At 39.1% G+C, this 15006-nt stretch overlaps 1 protein-coding gene across 1 annotated transcript; it reads left to right on the top strand.

Moving 5' to 3' along the window:
- The first annotated feature begins 282 nt into the window (after window positions 1–282).
- On the top strand, window positions 283–14905 carry zdhhc13 (zinc finger DHHC-type palmitoyltransferase 13). Its single transcript, XM_042490854.1, has 17 exons — window positions 283–339; window positions 2559–2758; window positions 5581–5703; window positions 6346–6423; window positions 7389–7533; window positions 7677–7741; window positions 8193–8355; window positions 9304–9429; window positions 9518–9651; window positions 9786–9886; window positions 10515–10639; window positions 10740–10802; window positions 10891–10984; window positions 11733–11816; window positions 11901–12058; window positions 13064–13161; window positions 14293–14905. Exons 1-17 carry the CDS (start codon window positions 316–318, stop codon window positions 14429–14431), a joined length of 1920 nt encoding a protein of 639 aa, XP_042346788.1. The 5' UTR covers window positions 283–315; the 3' UTR covers window positions 14432–14905.
- Window positions 14906–15006: the final 101 nt, after the last annotated feature.

Here is a 15006-nt window from a genome sequence, read left to right as displayed (position 1 = left end):
AAAGAAACAAATATATTAATCATGTAACTTCGTATGGTATATAGCTTACCAAATACTGACAAAAAATATGAAAAAACATAACAGACATAGCATACCTAAGGCCAATGCACTCTGTAGGCATCATCTAGCTTTTGAATTAACCTCTTAATAATCTAAGAATTGTTGTCTTACAAATTGATTTGTGTATTTTGTTTTGTTTTTTTGCTTGTTTTAATTTGTTGTCGCGACTTTTATTTTGAAAAACAGAGCGGAAGTTGTACGTTGATTGTCGCCCGATCAGCAGCAGCAACTTTCTCTTCGTTCCTTCACAACAAGATGGACTGGAATGAGGACGACAATGTGAGTCGGTTTTTCTGTTTATTGTCTAACTGCTTCTTTTACTTGTGTTGTTAATGTTACACCTGAAGAACAGACGGACGTAGTTTGTCCTAACACCATTGTCTCCGCCGGCTGTTCGCATTTACTAGCTGGGTTGCTGTTTAAATTGAGGCTGTCGGTAAATTGCCGTGAGACGGAATAACCTGTCCTCACGGAGACACATCGACACAGACGCGGCAACTGTCAGTCTGTTAGCTTCGGTGGGCGTAGTTAGCTCGCTGCTAGTTACCTGGCGTTAAACCGTAGCTAACGTTAGCACGCTAATCTCCCCTCAACGGTCAGATTTAGCTCGTTTTCTTCGTGTAGATATTGACGTCCACGTTAGGGAAAGTCTGTTTGACTTGTCTGGGAGACATGATAATGCAGTGACAGCTAACGCGTGTGTTTAACCATTTCTTCGCCTACTTATCTTTATTGTTTTCGTCTTGTATTACGACACTGAAATCCCCTTTAGCAGCTCAGTCCCGGGCTGTTTTTCCGAGAGTCGTTAGCTGCATGTGTTAAAATCCACATGTGTTTATCCTCATTAGAAAGCTGACAGAGGTTTGCTCTGCCATATGTTAAGTTAGCCATCTGTGCGGATCATGGCAGCAGACTGTCAAGAGTATGAGTATCAACATCCAGACTGACATAAATAACAGATAAATCCCAGGGGGGTGGAGAACTGCAGCCAGGGACAGCTGAGGTAAAGGAGCAGTTCACCCAAAATACAAAATTAGCTCCTAAACTCACATTCATGGCAGTTAAACTCTTCTGACAATTAAAGAGCAACTGGACACAACAATATATCTTAAGTAGCCTCCTCCAACAATTACAGATTTCTTTTAACATCTCCAAAATAACGTGACATGTTTATTACAATCATCATGCAGTCACTAGAAGTGGGCAAAATAGAAAAAATAGTATATTTAACACTTGAAACCTGGATTGACATCAGTTTTCTTGTGATGTGTTCAGACACCTTTCACAAGCATTTAAACGTGTGAGACCCGAGCAAATTGGTTCAATTTCTGTCCAAAAAAGCAATCAGCATCTTGGCATAAAATGTCCAGCAAACTACAGGAAAGCATTTAAAGGTGACAAGAAAATTGCCTAAAAATTAATTACAAAAAATAAAAAAGAGAGATAATTATTAGAAAAAAATATGGGATATTGTTATAATTATATATTGAAAATAAGGTTACAGAAAAATTTGCTGTATATTTATTTTTTCTATTTGTTATTTTTAAATTGTTCAGGTCAATTGTTTTTGTGTTTTTACTTTTCATTTTTGTGCTAATTTTCAAATGTTATGGTAACTTTTTGCTACTTTTACTACTGAAATCCTTCAGTCAATTATTTGTTTCAGCACTTAATTTTATAACATTATATCGTGATGTATAGTGTATGGGCTTGAAATTTGTTGAGAAACACTTTATTGATCTAATAACCAGACAAAATTGTATATTTTTGCCCAATGCACTAAATTAACTAACTTATCAAATCAAGGGAGTTTATCAAGGTGATGGAAAAGTTGTATAAAAATCAAAATCCAATATTGCTTTAAAGAGCCCCTGTTCAGTAATTAGTATTATTAACTCTGGTCTAATTCACCCAGAGATGATATGTACGGCAGTACTGCTGCACGATGTGCTAAAAAAAATCATATCCCAATTATTTTGACAAAAATTGTGATTGTGATACACACGCTTTTAAATTTCATTTTCACTGAAATAAAAGTTTTAAAAAAAGCTGATTTTGTGATTTTTGCTAGCATGTTCTGTTCTTACATCTGAAATATGATTTATAGCTTAGGGCATCCCTGTAGTGCCACAGTGCTTTATTTGTAATGGTATGTTATGACACATTTTACACGAAGAACATTGTGGGTCCTGCAATTTGGATACTGCAATAATATTTTGATGTATTATGCAGCCTTATAGAACAGTATAAACAGTTTTTTGTCTAATCCTAACAGCTCATGCACAAAATCCTGATGTTTTGCATTTTTTCTGTAGTTGAAAATGTTAAGCTGCTGGGTGACCACAGTGAGTGATCAGCTCTGATCGCTTAAAGGCCCCGGGCGTCTGATTGTCTGACTGGCTTAAATCAGTAAAGCTATTGTTCTCTGCCAGTTTAAGGTTTCCATGTGGACCACATTGGACCAAATCAGTGTGTTTTCCTTCTGTAATGTATTGCAGGGTCATGGCCACATGCATGATGGCTGCCAACACGGACATCAAGGTCATTCTCACAGTCACGGGCCGAGAGCGGCGCACCCCTTCATGGCAACTTTTCACGGACAGTCAAGATCAGATCAGGGGATGGACATCAGTCAGCAGCCGAAGAGACGGTCGCATATGGACGACAGCGGCAGTTGGGACATAGTGAAGGCGACTCAGTAAGTGGTGGAAAGTTAGCTGAGTCAACTGATGGACATTAATGTGTAGTACACATACATGCAATGCCACAATTGTCAAAGAAGGAAGACAGTCAGTACACTTTAAATAAGTTTGGCTAAACACTCTTTTTTAAAACTGTCTGGTCATCTGATATTTTGACCCATTGGACTTCTTTTTAGAGATTATGCTTCATTTCCCAATCTGTTACTAATGGGAATTATTGCCCAAACAACACTAATAAAACCTAAGTTGTGAAAAAATAAAATTTAAAAGATATTTCATAACAGTACAGAAAGGCGTTTTTTATTGTACTATTATATAATGTGCAACCACATCAATGTTTTGACACACTTCCTCTTTTTCTCAGTTTGCAGATGACCCTGTAAAATGTTTGTCAGATAATATTTTTTGCGGTACGCAGGAGCAAATAGGGGGTTTTTTTTGGCCTTAAACATTGATAGCACACTAAAACTGCTGCAGCCCTTCAACCAATCACTAAATTAAAAACCAGTTCAGAATGTAAAATAGACCAACTCATAACCTCAAATTTAAACCTCAAACACCGGATTCTCAAATGGTAGTTTCTATTTCCGTTTGTGTTTTCTCTGTTTATGTCCAAAAAAATACCTCTAAACACTTTCTGCCTTAGTTTGGTACTAGAAATGTTTAAGGAAGATAACATTCGAATATATAGAAACTGTGGAATATACTACACCCCTTATGTCTTTACTGTGAATTTTAAGCACTGACAAGCACTTGATCAACATGTTTGCACAGGAGTTGCACAACGCAACTCAAGGAACATACAAAGGCTTTCAGAGGTCTGTGTTTAATTATCAGTCAGAGGGCGATGATTCATTTTGTCCTGTTTAAAAGCAGCTTAGAAAAAAAAAGACTACACAAGTCTGTCAGCGGGCTTCAGATGAGATTCGTATATAGAAGTCGCAGCTAACTGATGAGTGAGCTGAGGTGCAGCAGAGCGAAGGTCACTCTTTTTGTTAGACGGGGAGAATAAAAGAAAAGAATATGTGGAGCTGCTCTTATCTGCCGATTCATCTCACTGACACAAACCCTGGCAGTGGAAACAATGTGCTCCACGTGCGTTTTTTCCCCAAAAGGTTTCATATACATTACAGACAAAACTGATATTAGCATACCTGAAAATAGTATCAAAGATATAATGCAAGATGTACAAAAATCTCAAAAAGTAACAGAACCGAAAAAAATAAATGATTAAACTAGCAGGGCGTTCGTAACGTGCAGACCTCTGTCAAAGCCAGTAGTCCATGATGTGAAAATCGAAAAGCAAAACCACTATATATACTGTATGTTATGATATAGTTCCTTCGTATCTCTGGTGGGGTTTATTTCAGACAGTTCACTTTTTGGTGTGAGTGAGTTGCATGAAATGTGTATTTTACATTTCCATAGCCACACCCTAGTTTAAGAAATAAGTGTTACAATTGCACCAGTTCCCCCATGAAACCAGTCCTTAAGTGTCCCATAACAACTGCTTTCTCGAGAAGTTTGACATGAAGGCGACCCCAGAGGGTAACTGGTTCCCCTGAACATTGATTGTCATATGGAGTCATTGTGTTTGTACAGTTAGCAATTTTTTGCCTCCATTGAACTTTACTACCATCTACTGGATTTTAAAGAACCTCTGAAACATAAGTTAGAGCGTCTTTAGCTTCTGTACTGTGATGTATCTCCCCGTATAACGTATATTTTTGCGGTGCACAGTTACACTACAGATTTATGTGAAATCCTTTGCATTTCATTGGACCACTAAAAAGTGGGCGGGCATAGTTTAATACAGTATGGAGCTACAGAGGCAGCACAGTTGGCTACACTCACACCTCCCTCGGTAAATTAGCAGGAGAACAAGGGACAGATGAATTAATTCAACAGCCATATTATTTTTGAAATTTTAGAACTGAAAAAGTTGTTGCCCACTAATATCCAAATACACATCTCTCCTTATATCTCTCCATAGTGCTCTGTTAGCTCGTAGCTACTCCAACCCCCAAACAGTGAAGTGTTTCTTTGTATGACTGGTGTAGCTAGTTACTCAGAGTCTCTTTTGGCTGGATGAATTTATGTAAACACCCCTGAGTGCGAATGAGTCATCAAACATTCAAAACTGAGTTATCTGGTTTTATAGAGAGATAAAAGACAGGTTTTTGATGTAAAAAAAGTGCTCATGATGCTGATCTTTTCTCATATATTTGGAGTATTACAGGAGAAAAATGATCAATTAGCACAGTGACACAGGAATAAAACTGGGAAAATGTATTTTTCATTTCTTGGGGACTTAAAGATGTGTTTCTGCCCTGTGATTGGGATCGGTTCCTGAATATAATGGGTTCTTCCTTGAAACATGCTTCATGTTTCCACAGAGTTTCATAAAATCAGGCCAATAGATTTTCTGTAATCCTGCAGACAAACAGACGGACAAACCGAACCGAAATCATAACCTCTTCAGCTGAGGTAATAAAGCAATTACACGTCTGACCGAGGTGTTGCAGAGGTGAACTGCGAGCTGGAGTTACATGCTGCAGATCTTTATCAGCACTGCCTGAAGCTGATATTAAATAAGCTTGATTTTGCTTGACAGTTTTCTGTCTTCTAAGAGCCTTTTAGTTGAAAATGTGTTATTGTTTCTGTCCTGCTTTAACAGTAGTTTTGCTGATTTTATTATTTGTTCTGTATTTAATTTATTTGTTGTTTTTCATGTGGAGCACTGTGAATCTTAAAGCATCAGTCCAGTAGTTATTAATGGTGTGCTTATAAATTGTCTTTCTCTGCGTGATCCGCTCAGGTTCGGTATTCTTGAGCGTTGTAAGGAGCTGGTGGAAGCAGGATACGACGTCAGGCAGCCAGACAAAGAGAACGTCACCCTGCTGCACTGGGCGGCCATCAACAACCGCTCAGAGCTCGTCAAGTAAGACCTGCAGATATCATTTCTATATTATTATAACAGACGTACCAAACAGACATGATTAATCTGTTAATGTAAACATAAAAACATTAAACTGAAGGTTACTTACCACATTTGTCCAAACCCAAAGGCTGTTACTTGCTTACTTTGAGTAAAATTAGGGAAAAACATTGTACTGTGTGCTTGAGGGAATGTGACGCTGTTTGTAGAGAGATACAGAGACATTAATTAATCATGATGAAATTAATTATTTACTACCATGTTTCTGTTTTGAAATCAAAATCACTTCTGTACATTAACATGACGTGCCGTATATCTAAATTAGAATTGCTTCAGTCACAGAGTAAATTTAATTCTAAATGGATTGGTGTTGCAGCTGTCAGTTTAACATCATATTAAAACAAACAGCTTTAATACAGTCAGCCCGTCCTCTGGGACTTCAGGTTTTTCATTTCTTATTGACAGAAGAGTCTGAGATGAAACACGATGCTTTGAGCAATAATAAACAGCTTTACAGAAAAGTCATCCAGAAAACGTATAGAGATAACTGAGCTGATATACAACAATCTCAACACGAAATGCTATGAACTGTTGACACAGAAGTTAGTTTTAACACTTTTTTTTTCTTTGTATCTTCCCTGACAGGTATTATATTTCTAAAGGGTCGATAGTTGACCAGCTTGGAGGAGACCTGAACTCTACTCCTCTTCACTGGGCCATAAGGTGACTAAATGACTACAAGGGGATTCATTGCTGGGGTTTGGTTTGCTTTTCTATTACAGATTTTTATTAAATCCTGGTTTAATAATTTACTTATCATTTCTCTGTTGATAGATAAAAACAGATTTTTTTGTTTTCTGCAGCTTTAGGCTGCCCTTAAAACATTTTTGATGTGTGAGTATCTTTGGATCTTGTTCACGAGTCGGCGTAAAAGGGAGGGTGAGATGGACAGGCAGTTTGGTGCAGCGTCAGCAGTGAAGCGGGTGTCGTACAGGACAGTTGTGGTGAAGAGGGAGCTGTTCCTGATTTACCGGTCCGTCTACTTTCTGACCTTCACTGATGGTCATACGTTTTGGGTAATGACCAAAAAGAATGAGATTGCTGATACAAGCGGCTTCATTGAGTTTCCTCTGTGAGGTGGCTGGGATCAGGCTTATAGTATCCGTGCACGCGAAGGTCCCCTTTGGTCCGTGTGACATAAGTGTCATCATCCTCCCACGTCCACAAGGGTCTGCATGGACCCCCCCGTGTGGACGTCCATGTGCAGCCAAATATTCATATATCATATATCTCATCTGGCCTCTAGGGGTCTCCTAGAAGGAGCTGTAAAATTTTGCTAAGGAGAGGGAAGCCTGTAATGGCTCACTTATCCTGCTTCCCCCTTAACCCAGCCACTGATAACCAGAAGATAATGGATGGATGAATAAATTAGCAGTTATTATGTTTGAAACACTGCATCTCTGATGGATTCCCACTTCTCATTTTTGAGACATCGCAGATAATATTTTTACAGAACTGGAGGAGACTTTGTTCTTTGGTAGTGTGTAAAAACTGCATAACAACTGAAACAGCTGAAATGAAACATAACAGGAATGATGCAGTTTGCTTCTGCATGTCGACTTGTTTTGTAATTTAGTTTCTTCAGTGCTTCCTCCATAAAGCTGTCTGTGGTTTTTGTCAATGATGAGGCAGGGCCACCTCTCCATGGTTATCCAGCTGATGAGATACGGAGCAGATCCCTCCATCGCAGACGGAGAAGGTTACCGCTCTCTCCACCTCGCTATCCTCTTTCAGCACATGGCCATCGCAGCTTATCTTATGGCTAAAGGACAGGTCAGACTCCACACACACTCTGGACTTTGCCGTAACATCTTTACTTCTGTTAACAGCTTTTTCTCATCACATTAGTAGAGGTCGCTCGGAGCAAGTTTATTTTTCCTGGTTGGTAATCCTCTCATTTGCCTCTTTGCCTGCAGGAAGTCGATGGACCTGACTGCAATGGACAAACACCACTGATGTTGGCAGCCCAGAAGATTATCGGGTAAGCACCATAATCCTTTATAGATAAACTTTAAACCCCACTGTGAATACCCAAATATTATTATATAATGACACTGCAAATTGAAGTCTTGTCTGTGATGATTTTTACAGTTACAAGAGGTTTGTCTGAAAGTATCATGTTGTCTGCCCGGATGTTTTACATAAAACCACAGTGTTAAATTGAGAAAAAAAATTCAAATTAGAAAAGATGGGAATGATATGTGGAAAAAAAGGTGTCTGCATCATAGCTTCTTTTTTTATATTTTTGTGGCTTTATTAAAAATGTACAGCAAAAGTATAACAACTAGGTCTTCAGATGTAAAAACACTAACTGTCTGTTAGTCTGTAGAATAAGTTAAGCATCTTATACAGACTTGAAGTAAATTCATGACCTCTGGACATTAGTTTCCAGAGAGGTTAATGAAAAATAAACACATTGTTTTTTTTCATAGGCCTGAACCCACAAACTTCTTAATCAAAAATAACGCTTCTGTGAGTGCTGTGGACAAAGTGAACAGGAACACTCCCCTGCACTGCGCAGTGCTGGCAGGAAATGTAGATGCCGCCCACATCCTGCTGGAGGCCGGGGCCAGCGTGGACGCAGAAAACATCAACGTAAGTCTTACAGTGTAGATTCCAGTCTGCTGTCACACTGTGAGAAACACATGCTACTACTCAGAAACTTATTTCTCTCAGTGCTAAATGACCAAAGGAAGTCTGGACACTCTGCAAGCTGAGAAAAAATAGATGTCACTGGAATTGTGTGACCATCTGGCATCAAGAGTGAATCAATGTTGCATTTTGCTGCCAGTGTAAAATGTTGAAGAGGATACTTAATGTATCAGTATCTCAAAAGCACTGGTTATATTTTGCAATTTTGACAGTTGGGGTGGTAAAACAGAGTTCTGGTGCAATACTTCTATTTTCCTAGGTAGTACAGCTGCATTTAAGTACTCTGAGGGTATTAAAATCAATTCAATGTATAACTCATGCTTGACAACTGAAAAGCTCTTCCATTAAGATGGAAATTTGAACCCTCTAGTGCACAGATAGTAGGAGTGTTTTTATTAATGGTTAATTTGCCCAAATTGAAACTATGAATGTAAAATATGCTTAATGGAAACACATCAACTAAAAAAAACTCCCATTTATTGCAAAGAAGTTTTTATGCTTGCATGAGCTGGTATTTTAGATGATTTGAAAAATCCATATATCACAAAACTGCAATGGAAAAAAATTAAAGTGTTATGTACTTGTCAGTAGGGACTGGCTCTCTCGGACATGATGCAGCAGGCGCTACAAGAGGTGTTACTGCATCACATCACCTCTTCAAAAGTTGAGCCGATCATCCGAAAGTTCAGAATCAAAGAAATCACCTCCCAGAAATCCCTCATATGTTGCCGCTCCTACGTATAAGGGGCTTGCCTTTCATGATCGCTTGTATAACACGCCTGCGTGGCCTTGGATTGGAAATAATGACAGCTGTGCTGTGGAATATATATAATATAATATATATAATAAATGAAGCCTATGTCCCTGGTGTTTTTAATGTTTTGTCTGCAGGGTCACACGCCCATCGACTTGGCCCACCAGGTGCACAGCCCACTGCTCATCCACATGCTCAACCACGTCAAACAGGAGAGGATTCGCTCCAACTCGCGCTGCCTGCGGCTTGTCAACAGATACAGGGTAAACACATGCTCATGACTGCATGTCTCTAGTAAATTCTAAGTGTAAAAAAAATCTAAGTGTAACACCGTACTGTTATATTTTCTAGGTCTTTCTGCAATTTTTGCTCTGCACTGCCATGTTTGGAAGTGTGGGCGCCATAGTTGATATGAACTCAGAGTCGTGGTTGCTCAAAGGGATCCTGCTGGCCTGTGTGATAGGTGTGATCAATCTGGCCTCAAGGTGAGGACACATTTCCACTGAGCTGGTCTCATGACATTTCGGTCCTGAATGGAGAAAGAATAAAGAAACCCATGTTGTTCCAGTGCTCATGAGCTACGTCTGCATGTCGTAAAAAAATGTTTGTTTCTGAACAGGAACTTCCCAAGTCCGGCCTTTCAGACTCTCCTACCAGCGACGGCTCTCATGGCTTCAGTGTTCTGGATGCTCGTCACCTGGTGCCTCTGGTTCCTGCCAGATATCCTTTCTTTGAAGGAAACAACACCTTGAAACAGTTACGCAACATTTGTGTTGAGAGTTTGTTTCATTGCATCCTCTCACCCACAGAGGAGAGAGATTTAAAGGCAAAACCAGTGATCCTTCATCAGGTCAGCCCATCAGAATCAATGAAAAGACCAATTTCTGCAATGCAGCTATAAGACAGGTTACATTAAAGTATGGCATGTTGTCATGCTGACTTTTAAAAGCCTCCAATACCTGTCTCCCACTGCCTCCCCAAATCTGAACTGTCATACCCTTTTTATTTTTTATTTTTATTTTGTTCCTCGTATTTGTTCATCTGTTTCATGTGAGCATCTTTTAGTATGGTTTCTCGTCATTCGGGTTTGTTTTCGTGGTTCTGGGTAATGTAGTAAGTCTGCATCAGTTGAAGGCGTAGAAAAGCCCTGTGACTGTAATTTTTTAGTAAACAGAGATGTGACTGCTGAGAAAACACTGCAGGGTTAAACGTGGTGCAGTGAAGTATTCACTGTGATCATTGGCTGGTGAACTCAGCAGCTAATTTTCCTTCAGTTTAATGTAATATTTGGTATTTCACCTTTTTGATCATCTGATGAATGTAGAGTTTCTTAACCTTTGACCCCCACATGGTCCCAGCGCCACAGTTCAGGTCTTGTTTACTCTGAATGCCACAGCTCTGCTCTACTACTACCTCCGCTCCTGCAGGACCGACCCAGGCTTCGTCAAGGCAACCGAAGAGGAGAAGAAAATGGTGAGAGGGCCATTAAAAGTTAGACGCTGGATTATATTATGTTGCATGTAAAATCAGACAAATAACTGCATTTTTTTGGTGTGTTTGTTTGTGTTATCAGAATGTGTTGATGTTGGCTGAAGCCGGCTGTCTGGACCCCAGAATATTCTGCACTTCCTGCATGGTGAGGCTCTGAATGCAAAACCTTCACTCTTTACACTGTTTAATCAAAGCAGACATTAACAGCCTGTTGTGTTTGACATTTTTCACAGATAAAGAAACCAATGAGAACAAACCACTGCTTCTACTGTGACGCCTGTGTGGCGAAGCAGGATCACCACTCCATCTGGATCAACGGCTGCATCGGTACGACAGATTGTAGCAAGTAACAAGTGATAGCAGCTGTCAAAAAATACAGTAACGTCTGTTTCTAGTTTGAGCGCACATTCATGAACAATTCTCAAAATGGGTTAGTTTAGTAACTGAAAAGGTTTCATTTGGATCTGCATTAAGACACGTGCTGGTGAGACTGGGCCAGGGATATGTACTATAGAACAAAAATTAAATTGTCCTGTTGCACAATCTTAAAAATCATGAAGTTGACGATTTGATCAAAATCTGTAAACAGTTTTTTAAAAAATATTCTGCCAATTTAATTTAAAGAACAAACAAGACTATTAGGGGACGTAGTGAGAAATATTTTTTTTGTAATACTTTTCTTTTACATATGAATGTTTGTTTCGGAAATATGGACAACAGACACAACAAAAGCACAAAAACGTGCTAATGAATAAACTGTGTTCATATTAGAGATTATTCGTGACTAGATTGCTAATATATGCTTGATGACATAAATTGAAAATTACAACAAATTGATGCTACAAAAATGTTTTCTTTCAATTAATATTACATTAACTAATTAACCATCAGTAACTGCAGTTATTACACAGTGTATAACTTTATTTAATGTATCTGAGCATGCACCATGCAGGTTTTAACTTATTAAAATGTGATAAGTTATTATAGTTGCCAACTATTGTTACGATATCAGCTCCTTCACGTGTGCATACTTTTGAATTTTGATCTTTCACATGAAACACTTGTTGTCTTCCAGGTGCGAGGAACCATCACTACTTTGTCCTCTTTCTGCTGTCCCTCATGCTGATGGGAGCCTGGATGTTCTACGGCTGCCTCACATGTGAGTGATATGACCTAAGAGCGTGATGATGGTATCAGACACAGTTTTATATTTACACTGGCTGTGTATATTTTTCCTTCCCAGACTGGTCGACTCACTGCGTGCTGCATTATGAGGAGCAGGGCCTGTGGGGCGTGGTCTCTGCCCTGGTCAGCTGCTCTCCCTGGCTGCTCAGCGTCTTCCTGCTGGCCTTTTATCACACCTGCTGGTCCGGCTTGACCCTGCTGCTGCAGCTCTACCAGGCGAGTGGCAGCTTAGAGGCTGTTAAAAAACTTTCTGCTGACCTATGAAAATTGTTTTCTCTAACCCTTTTGAAATGAAGAGAGACCTCGGAATTATCTGCCTTTAGAAATGAAATATTTTTAATTGATTAAACTAATTGATTCGATAAAATTAGATATTTTTGTAGTCATATAAAAGCTTGCAAATGTAAAATAATTTAGATTGCCTATTAGAATAGAATATCCAAAATAATCCTAATGATAAAGCATGAAAATAACAGAAACTATACTATATAACAAATTATATTATTGGTTTTAAAAAATCTCCATATTTATTGCAGTACACAATTCTAAAATCATCAGTTGTCATCCAGTCAACACTGACTTTGTCCTCTGCAAACGTCTCAGCCGTCTGTCAGCAGCATGTCCTGGGGAGCTGAGTGGACAGTGCTGACCTGTTTTTACCAAGCTGACTGAAAGCAAAACATTTACTGAACTGAAACAGTTTTCACGTCAGCTTCAAGGGAAGAAATCAACAGTGTTTGTACGTATAGATCCACAGACGGACTGAGATCCTTGATCAGTTAATGTAGATATGGTTTATAATTTCAATGTCAACTTCAAATACGTACACGGCGAGATGTCAGCGTGATTTAAATGGCTGTCTGTGCAGATAACACTTCATTGAACGTGACTGTGGCTGATCTGCGTGAGACGCAGCAGTGTGGATTCATACATTCAAAAAAAATGGAAGTGTGTGTGTTCCGCGAAACACGAAACTGATGCAGATCAAGAACTGCTAAAAATTATTTCAGTGTTGAGTGTCCATTAGAAACAGTCTCCTGTTTCTATAATGATTTCTGTCTCTTCATCTTTGAAAATGTAAAATCATGGAAATATTCAAACGAGTGGTAAGAGAGTCCAAACCTGTTGAGCCAGCAGATTAAATCTCATTCTGTTTACACACACAATGAGCGTCTGTTGTGTCCTCGTGATGACTGATGTTTGTCCTTTGTCTCGGAGCAGATTGCCTTCCTGGGACTGACCACAGCAGAGCGGATGAACCTGACGCTCCACCAGAGGAAGCTCCGACAATCCGCCTCCCTCAGACAGAATCCATACAAGTGAGTTGATATTAGATATTAGTCGTTATTTAGTGCAGTACTCTTAATGTTTGCAAAATTCTTTATAAATGTATTTTATTTTGTTTGGCATCTTCTGTGCACATCACAATCTTTAAATAAGGCCTTAATTCGTATTAAAAAGGCTTAAATCACTATTTTAGAAGTATTAATTATGCTGACGAAACATGGGCAGTAGGACGTGTGAGCTGATGTTTGCAAACATCCACAGAGAGCTTTGAGCTTTGAATGTGTGCTGCTCATTTTCTATATTATTACTTTTTCTCAGCGTATCTCAGTGCAAGTACAAAAATCCTAGGCTGTGATTTGAGATTGAATCAGGACTAAAGTGACATGAAACGTGAGCTATACTTCAGACATTTTCAAATTTTATTCTACATTAAATTATGTATTTTTAGGTTACTGAAGCTCAATAATGGCTTAACTGAAAAGTTGTGATCCATTTTGCAGCCTTTCTTAGTGTTGACTTCAGTCACAATGAATTAAAATGAGTTGTCTGAGGCATCAGTTTAGGGATGGTTCAGTTTGTATGAGATAAATTAACGCTGAGAATTGAACAGCATGTCGACTTTAGGGGAGCTAAAGTCCCGCAGGGATTGATGTATTTGCTCAAATTCTGGTTTGACAAGCTGGAGATCTCACTTTCCTTTCCTGAGCTGCAACTCAGGTCGTGAGGACATTTTTCTCACGTGAAGAGAAGTGCTGTCATTGTTAAGATATAAAAGGCAGTCTTGTAATTTAATCGTTTTTGTTGAAATGTTTGAAGATTGAACAAAACTAAACAATGCTGGTTGACGATGTTTTTGCACATTACTGAGAAAAAGATTTTACACACAGTATTGCGTAGATCCTCCACCCTACAAATATTATTTCATACAGAAGAGAACAAGCTTGTTTGCTACAAACCCCAGAAAAATTCACATAATTTTAGATATTTTTTCAGTGAAAATGAAAATGCAAACGTTAATCGGTCTAAGATAGCGACTAGAATCACAATATCTGTACAAAATATCTCAATGACTTTTTTGTGCATATCATGCAGCCTTTCTACAAAGTCATTTCCAGTCAAAAACTACATTTATAGATCGTCTCTGACTGATCGTCTCTCTGCAGTTTGGGCGTGGTGCGGAACCTGCTGTCCTTCTTCCAGCTGCGTTGTTGTGGCCTCTTCAAACCGGCCGTCATCGACTGGACGCAGCAGTTTCCGCCCGGCCGCGACCAGCACGTGTTCGGACACACCGACATGGTCTGACCTCCCCGCCACCCCTCGCTCAGGGTCAAGGGTCAGACTCTCACAGTGGTTGTGGACCAAAAGCACAAAGTGTATTTATTTATTTTTTTAACGGTTTGGCTCCTTATAAAGAGAGACCACAATACGAGAAGTTGGTAAAAACACAAAGCGTTGTGTAGATATCGTTCCACTCAGTTGCTCTTTGTACAGACTGCTGCTGCCTTATACTTGACCAATGTAAGTGAAATCACAAATGTGTTAATTTGGGTGAGGTTAACGAACCTTTAAAGGTCTAAATCTCAATTGAAGTTTTGAAGATGTTTTTTATGAACACATCAAGCCTATTTTTTATCATCTGTTCCGGGTTAAAAAAAAGGATCTTTGTACGTGTAAACAGTTGGTTATATGACTTTTGTAAGAGTTGCATGTGTTTAATAATGAATGACCACTATAGTACTTCAATAAAGCAATGTTGTGCCTGTCTTTTTAACTGAACCTCTGTGGACTCACAGGCGCCTCGACATCCGGGGGTGGACAATATAACGGAAACACTGTACATCAGTAAATATCACTGTGATGAAGGTCATAAAGATTAT

This window comes from Plectropomus leopardus, chromosome 1 (assembly GCF_008729295.1).
Source record: "Plectropomus leopardus isolate mb chromosome 1, YSFRI_Pleo_2.0, whole genome shotgun sequence".
Classification (NCBI taxonomy): Eukaryota; Metazoa; Chordata; class Actinopteri; order Perciformes; family Serranidae; genus Plectropomus; species Plectropomus leopardus.
This window is presented reverse-complemented; position numbering and strand designations above follow the sequence as displayed.